The 8,779-nt window shown below is 31.2% G+C and overlaps 1 protein-coding gene and 1 pseudogene across 1 annotated transcript; both read right to left on the bottom strand.

Moving 5' to 3' along the window:
* Nucleotides 1-4,888, bottom strand: LOC125850573 (protein P21-like; annotated as a pseudogene).
* A 1,591-nt stretch (nt 4,889-6,479) lies between these two features.
* Nucleotides 6,480-7,365, bottom strand: LOC125850574 (osmotin-like protein OSML13). The gene has a single exon (XM_049530450.1). It carries the CDS (start codon nt 7,352-7,354, stop codon nt 6,674-6,676), a length of 681 nt encoding a protein of 226 aa, XP_049386407.1. The 5' UTR covers nt 7,355-7,365; the 3' UTR covers nt 6,480-6,673.
* Nucleotides 7,366-8,779: the final 1,414 nt, after the last annotated feature.

Here is an 8,779-nt window from a genome sequence, read left to right on the forward strand (position 1 = left end):
TTATGTGGAAAAAACAACTTCATAGTTAGTTCCTCTAGGACAAGTAAAAATGCTTGTTTTATCATCATTAGGGTAACTATAAGCATATAACATCTTTCCTTAAAAACACTTGAATATATTGTTAGACCACATTTACCAGAATAACAACAATATTGATCGGTCTTAAAAATTGTAAAAGGATTGTTACATCCTCCGCGAGTTTTCAGCACACATGGACATATCATGTTAATTGTCACACCACTTCTCTTTTTTACAATAGAAAATGGAGTATGACGGGGTTTTTTTTTTTAAAAAAAATATAAAACTAAAGAAGAGTCACCACTTGAAAATGAGTTTTTTAGGTGTTCCAAGTCACCTAGTAATTCCTAAAAAAAAATCTTTTTATTTTGGTCTACGAAAAACAGAGATTGGGTAAGGAATTCTATTGACCGGAGGGAAGGTGTGAGGCACCCCCCAAGTCCCGTGGTTCTAGCACGGTCGCTTTATCAACTCATGTTTGGCTAAAATAATTTTTGGATAAAAGAATAAATTTGTGTTAGTTATTAATTTTTTTTATTTTTTTATTTTTATAAAAAATGATTGACCTAGGAGCGTAACCGCACACAAGATCACCCTTTTTAGAAATAAATACACACCAAGGATCGTAACCGAACACATGGTGGTATTTAAAGTTTATTTTATTTTTTTTCTAAAAAAAAATGGATAATTCATGGCTCAAATTTTATTTAACAATGAGAAAAGAAAAAAAAGAACTTGTTGCAACATATAGACTTGAACAAAGATTTTTTTTTTTTTTAAAATGAAATAAAATAAAATAAATATATTAAGTGTCACTACTTGATGATAACAACAAAAAGAAAAAAAAGTTTTTTTTCTTTTTTTTTTTAAAAAAAATAATGACTAGGCCCCTTTTAAACAACTAGTGATGTACTAAAAATTTTATATTGATATAATTTCAGAAATATGACCACTTTCATAAAAAAATTAGTTTTTCATAAAATGGTCATATGTTTTCTTTTGAAAGAAAATTGCAAAATAGCCTATTGTATCTAAAAGTTAAATTGCTAATCAAAGTAGCCGATTTTGTATTTCGTTTCAATAACCATTTTATGTATTTATTTAAGAGAAAAAAAACTGAATTTATGAAATGTTCAAATTTACATTATTTTTTGCAAAATGACCAGATTTACATTTTTTACAAAAATGGCCAGATTTACACTTTTTGCAAAAATGGCCAGATTTACACTTTTTGCAAAAATGGCCAGATTTACATTTTTTGCAAAAATGACCAGATTTAGTTTTTTTTTTTTTTTTTTTTTTTTTAACAGCCTCTTTTTTTTCTTTTCTTAGAATGACCAGAAACTAAAAATTAAAAAAAAGACTTTGAGATTGTTGTTTTTTTTTTAGCAAAAAGTATGGGCTATGTATCAACTTCATAATGATAAATATAAAATTCACACCTAGTTTAATAATAGAACACAAATATATAATAACAACAAGATTATCATTTAACTAATTCCAATAAAGTTATGTATCATTTCATAATGATAAGATATAATTAACACTTAGTTTAATAATAAAACACAAATATACAATAACAATGAAATATAATCATATTAAGTATCATAACATATTTAACTAATTCGAATAAACTAAACATAATAATTAAATCAAAAATATAAACATGCTTCATTATTTTTGAAGTTACATTGCAAAGTGTAAGGAAAGAAATATATCTAAAGAGATGATATGACAAAACAATGATGAAAGCAAAAACTCAATTCCACTCCCAAAAGACCACCCAAGATGAAATATATATATATATATTTTTTCTTTTTAGAAGTAATGATTTTCCTCTTCTAATTTTCTGTTCTTGTTCTTTCTCTTTTTTTTTTTCTTTCTTCCCCCTGAAATGAAAGAAGAATGGGGTTTAAATAGGGGTGGAGCATTAAACCCCCCACTCTTCTTGAAAACTCAAGAGCCAATGCATGCATTGGACTCTTTGTTTTCCCAAGGTGCAACCCAAGATGACCAGTGGAATTTCCCTTTTTTCTTTTTTCTTTTTCTTTTATTTCAAGATAAAATTAATTAAAAGACTACATTGCCCTTTTAGATGACCCATTTCTTTTATTCATTAATTGAATAATAGCTAAATGGGTCATCTGAAAATTTAGAATAGGCCCAAAAATGTCATTTTGGATGACCCATTTCTTTTACTCATTAATTGAGTAATAGCTAAATGGGCCATCTGAAAATTTTAAAAATAGGCCCAAAAATGTCATTTTGGATGACCCATTTCTTTTAGTAAAAATTAAAGGAATCCCATAGTCTAAGATCTAAATTACATTCTCTCCCTAATAATTCCAATATTACAAAAATCCCTTGAAAATTGAGAAAATCGGATACATAGGTACAGTACAGATACATTATAAAATATACATTGTAACAAAATGTTGTTGCACTAAAAAAGGAACAAATAACGTAAAATTTATTATTGTTATATTATTTTCCTAGATTAACGCCTAACTGATCATCATCATTCCATATCCTAATAGGGGACAGTTTCAGGATTTCAAAATTCAAAATTTCATCTTCTTCATTGAAGACGTTTTTTTAACACCCGGTTGAAAAATTAATAGTTTCAACTCATTAATTGAGTAATAGCTAAATGGGCCATCTGAAAATTTTAAAATAGGCCCAAAAATCAGAACAAGATCAGTCCACTAACACAAAATCTAAACATGTAAACTATTTTGAAGATCAAACACAACAAATAAGGCAGAAAAATAAAAATAAGAAATAAAAACAAAATTAAAAAAATAATAATAAAACTCAAGCAACAACTTAAATATGAACTTGAAGATCACTAACAAAACAGTACAAATCCGGCATCAAAACAACTTATGTGGTTTAAAAAATGTGATAATGACGGATTTGGATAGAGGACGAGAGGGGGGAATGGTAGACATAAATTTTCAGACGATTGGGGTCGCCGGAAAATTTCACCGGAAATTTTTTTGACGGATTTGGACATATACTTTACATCAAAGGATAGCCCTTGAAGAGCTCTACACTTTTATGTAAAGGATATAGGATGGGAATGGCCGAAATTTCGTAAATCTAAAGAAAAAGGTGAAAATTTATGTTTGGTTTTTCTTAGATCTACGGAGTTTGGCTATGAATAGGAATGAATGGTTTGCGGATTTATGTAGAGGAGGATGAAAGGAAGAAGTGGTAAAAATTTAAAGATTTTTCCGGCCAAGGGGTGGTGGCCGCCGGTGGTAGTGGCGGCGGTGGTGGTGGCCGGCCGGAGGTTGGTGGAAGCAAATGGGAGAAGAGAAAATAAAAATCAAATGGCAATAAAAATTTGATTTTGGGATTTTGTATTGTTGGTAGGGTCCCATACCCTTGGATCAAAAAATCATGGATGGTTGAGATTTAATCTTGACCATTTCTATTGGACTGGGTCAGAATTGATTGGGCCATCAGAATTTGGTCTAAATCAACCCAATTCAATCAAAAATTGGGTCATTTGGGCCAATAAAAAAAACAATATAAACAAAGACAAACTACCCAAAATACAAAACAAAAAATATGAGAATATATATATATATATATATATATATTTATATATATGTTATAGGAGTAAAATAAACACGTCAAAAATTAGGTGTTCACATTAATATCCACACTACACCTAATGCCACGGGTGCACCCATTCGATATAGGGCTAAATTCTATTGGCACGTTGAATCCAGCGATAAAAGAGACATCGAAAAAATCNTTACATCCTCCGCGAGTTTTCAGCACACATGGACATGTCATGTTAATATCCACACTACACCTAATGCCACAGGTGCACCCATTCGATATAGGGCTAAATTCTATTGGCACGTTGAATCCAGCGATAAAAGAGACATCGAAAAAATCAAGATTGTTGTCTTGATTTTGGGAATATACGGCCAAAGAGTTTGGTGGTAGCCCATAAGATTCACAATGGAGTAAACCATTGCAATCTCCAGTCTGACACTTGCCACGGCCCGAATCATCGAAATTGCAACCGATTTGGGCCAAACACGGGCTCGTGACGTGCCAGGTGGAACATAGATTGTCCAGTTGGAGTTAGGGTTGAGCTGGACACCACACTTATTGGCACGAATGCAGCTCAAACAGTGCAAGGATAATTGTTTCAAATTTCGAATATAGCTGCCTTAGAGTGAGTGAAGAGGAGAAAATGAACAAAGAGAACAAGAGGAAAAATAAACAGGGACTTGAAAAATGAAAATGAACATTTTTTTTAAAAATGAAAATGGTTACTTAGCCTTTTTATGTGTTTTGTGTGATGAGAAAAAAAAATGGTATTTATAGAGAAGAATTTGGGGCAATGTGGTTAAAAAAAAGGTATTGGAGTAGAAACTATATGATCATAGTGATAGTAGAAGTAGCAAATTTGGTATTTTTAATTTTAAAGGATAAAATAGTAAAAAACAATTGTCAAACATAAATTGCTTATAATAAACTTTAAAATCATGTGATTTTAGACATATATATATATATATATATATATATATAAGTACTTTGGATGTTATCATATATTGAGTAGATAAGTTAAAGGGAAAAGTCATAAATTCACCCTTAAACTTATCTCGAAAAGTCAGTTACATGCTTAAACTATCATGACGATCTATTACACACTTTTACTATTTAAAAATGAATTTTTTTACCCCCTAAAACTGACGTGGCAAAAAAAAAGAAAAAAAGAAAAGCGCGTTTAACAGTAAATAAAGTAAAAAAATAAATTAAAATCTTATTTTTTACTATCACCCTACCCCACTCTCCACCCTCCTCCCAACGCCGGATCTTCTTCTTCCTCTTCCGAGGCAACCATCTTCTTATTCTTCTTTATTTTTGTTCATACCCAATTTCCATCCACTCCACTATACCTCCACCAAAATCCTCTCCCCGACCCCCACCCCCCATCATATCCTATTTTAATGCTTATTTGATTTCACCATTTTCATTATATTTGATTTTTCTCTTCGGCTTTGTTGGTGGTTGATAAAATTGATGATTAAGTTAAAAAAATAAAATATAATGATGGATTTGTTGGCGTGGGGTGACAAAGAAACGGGAATTGAAGGTTGTGGAGAAGAAAAAATCGATATTGACAATGGTGATAGTGATATTTGGTGGTGGGTTTGTACCTTTTGACGGTGATGATGTAGTTTTGGTGATGAGTTTGTTTATGGGTGTCAAATTTAATTTTGTTGTGGATCTTTCTAATTTTTGTGGGGATAATTGTGATAGTATGATTTCGATGGTGAATTTGATCGTAGGTGGTGAAATTTATGGTGACTATTTTGATTTTCATGGTGAAATATATAGATTTGGTAGTAATATGGCGGCAATGGTAGTGGTTTCATGGTGATGTTCATTTTTTGAAGAAACAATTGAATGATATGGAGAATTTTAGTCAAAATTTGACATGACATCTGATGTGGCAGTGACATGGCATTGATGTGGCGCAGTGCATGTGATACACCTCCCATTGTGAGAGTAGTGCTACACGCCTTAGGGGGTAAAAAAATTCAATATTTAGTAGCAGAGGTGTGTAATAGGTCACTATATTAATTTAAGCGTGTAACTGACTTTTCGAGACAAGTTGAAGAGTAAATTTATGTCTTTTCCCTAAGTTAAAAGGTACTTATAAATCCGTTTAAACAACTTATAAACTTATCAAAATCTCTTAAATTTTTCTAAGAAAAATATATCATCTTAAAACTTCCACTACATAAATTGTGGAAAATTGTGACTCTTTCAATAAAGAATTAAATGAATGGAATGATTATAAGGAAAATTCCTATAAGGAAGAAATTTGCAAGCCACTTATATATTTGTTGAGTGTAAGACATCATATTGAAGGAACAATAGAGAAAAATCATCACATGAAATCATGATATTAATTATGGCTATATTATATTATATACTCATGTCATTTAATCTAAATTACCAAACTGCAATAATGATTAATTTGTTAATTTCTGGAGATTTAAAGTTAATTAAAAAAAAACTGCCAATGAAATTAAGAAAACGGGATTGTTGGTTCATTGGTTAACGTTTTGACTATCGATTTATCGTGTTATAAATCAAAATCGATAATTTAACTAAAAATAGACAACATCGAACTGAACCAATCAATAAACACCTGGATCATATCCGATACGAGTTACGAACCTTCCAATTTACTAGCTCTAGGAGTGAGTGGCGGAGCCAGAATTTTCAATAAGGGGATTCAAAATCTGAGAAATAGACACACGAAGTAGCCGAAGGGGGTTCGGCATCTACATTATATACATAAAAAATTATTTTAACCATGTATAAATAATATAATTTTTCGCCGAAGGGGGTTCGGATGAACCCCCTCAGTACAAGGTGGCTCCGCCCCAGAGTCTAGGTATGTGTTAACCAGGTCATTGACGTAAAAGTAGTACGATATTACTATTATTTATTCATTATGATAAAACTATATTAGTTGAAGGGAGATATACATTACACACGTAGGAGATTATTATCACATTAAGGCAACATAGTTTAGCAAACCTTTTAAGATACTTATTGTTTTGGTGGTTTTTTCATACCATTTGCAGCAAAATATGTTTTATTGCGGCATTAATTATGGGCAAAAAACAACCCTATAATTTGTACTACCACTAGGGCAAGTGAATGTGCTAGTACGATCATCTTGTGGGTAGCTATACGCATTAGGGCATCTTTGTTTGAAAAATCTCGAGAAATCTGTAGGACCACATGGACCTTGGGTACAACAATATTGTTGTCCTCCGAACGTGGTACAAGGGTTATTGCATCCTCCAGGTACCCTAAGTGGACCAAGGCATTCACCGTTTATATTAGCCGTACAATGAATTGCATGGCATTTTCCTCCACTGGGATTGGTTGGGGCAAAAGTCATCGGTATATTGAATCCGTCAACCAAAGAAATGTCCCAGAAATCTTGGTTGTTGAATTGGTCCAAAGCATATTCAGCTAGGGTGTTTGGGGATTTGCCCCACCCAGTACAGTGCAGGACCCCACCACAATCTCCGGTCTGGCAAGAACCTCTACCAGCACCATTGAAATTGCAATTAGTACGACCCCATATACGTGCTATCTTAGTGCCCCTCGGTGCATCGATGACCCAAGTCTGGCCTTGATCAAGACGTCGGCCACCGCCTATCGGGGTCGACGCCGCCCAGACGGTGAATGGACAGTTGTTTAGAACCTCAAAAGTGGTAGCATAAGTATAAGTCACAAAAGAAAGAAGGAAGAAAACAAAAGAAGATCTCAAATAGCCCATATTTGGGACTTTTTTTTAATTTGATATTATTACAAGTTATTGGACAGTTTATATAGGAGTATGGCACCTTGTACATTAATCACATATATGAATAATAAAATATTACATTGGAATAATGAAAAGGTGATTGTGGGGCTTCAAAGTTAATTATTTTAGGAGAACTATCAATGCAGAAAACTATCAAGACTTCCAGTTGATACATTGGAAAAGTCTGAAATCGTTTCAATTTATGTGATAATATTTAACAGGTACGGAATTTAAAAAAAAAAGGGAATCTTTTGAAATTTACGTCGTTAAAATATGACATAATTTATGTAATTTAAATTATTTTATTAAGAAAAAATTACTATTTTAAATTAAAGTTGAAGTGTGTTATCTTATATAGAAAAAATATCATTCTTTTTTGAAATGTGACTAATTAAAAGGGAGATAACAACATCACATAAATTGAGATAAAAGAAATAGATCCTTATTTTCTCAATCAGAGGAAATTTTTAAGCACGAATTCGACTTTATCGATACTCAACACAAATACCAGACATCAACTCCTAGGAAGAAATTTTCAAGCCATGTAGAGATAATCACGGGATGAAGTAAATAATTGTGCTGGGTGACGCTTCCAGGAAGAAAAATTTTAATATTGTGTGATAGTATTATTTTCTTCCAAAAAGTCTCACTCAATTAACAATATTCTTAACACTATATTTAGCTTCTTATATTTTTCAATTATATATTAATGTGAAATATTTATCTGCACATATTAAATTCATAATTCAAGTTGCAATTGACTGCATACAAATCAAAGACTTCGTCAATGCACGACGAGTCGTACAAATGCCTTAAAATTTGATGGGCTTATATTTTAGACAAAATATATTATTATTATAAGTATTTTTAACAATAAAAATTTGTATTATTTATTTCAATTTTTAGTTTAGAATTATAAGATTTAATATTTTTTTATTTAACTTCAAATATCATATGAAGTCAAAAAATCAGATAAGCAAATTGAAATTGGAGAGTAGTATTTATTAAAAAGTAAACCATATGAAAGAAAAAAATAACTTTGCATAACTTTTTAAGAAATATATTAGCAACTTTGTATTCTAAAAAAAAATTTAGAAGAATAGACTTCAATTATTTTTTTTATAAAAGAACAGTATTATTATTTTTCAAAAGTTGAAAACCTTCGATTAATTTTCGGCTTTACACCATTAAAGTGTTTGAACCGCCCCTTTTTACGAGTACGGGCTTAACTTATTACTTTGATCGTCTCAAACTATTTGTCGTGTTTATTTTTTACACGTTTCCTAAGAAAATACTTATTAGGAAGAATTTTGAGTGTTTTACCCTTATTTATATCATGAAATATAATTTCTTTTCATTGAATGTTTACCGTATTTCTCTATTTATGTGTCTCCATAA

This window comes from Solanum stenotomum, unplaced genomic scaffold (assembly GCF_019186545.1).
Source record: "Solanum stenotomum isolate F172 unplaced genomic scaffold, ASM1918654v1 scaffold17773, whole genome shotgun sequence".
Lineage (NCBI taxonomy): Eukaryota > Viridiplantae > Streptophyta > Magnoliopsida > Solanales > Solanaceae > Solanum > Solanum stenotomum.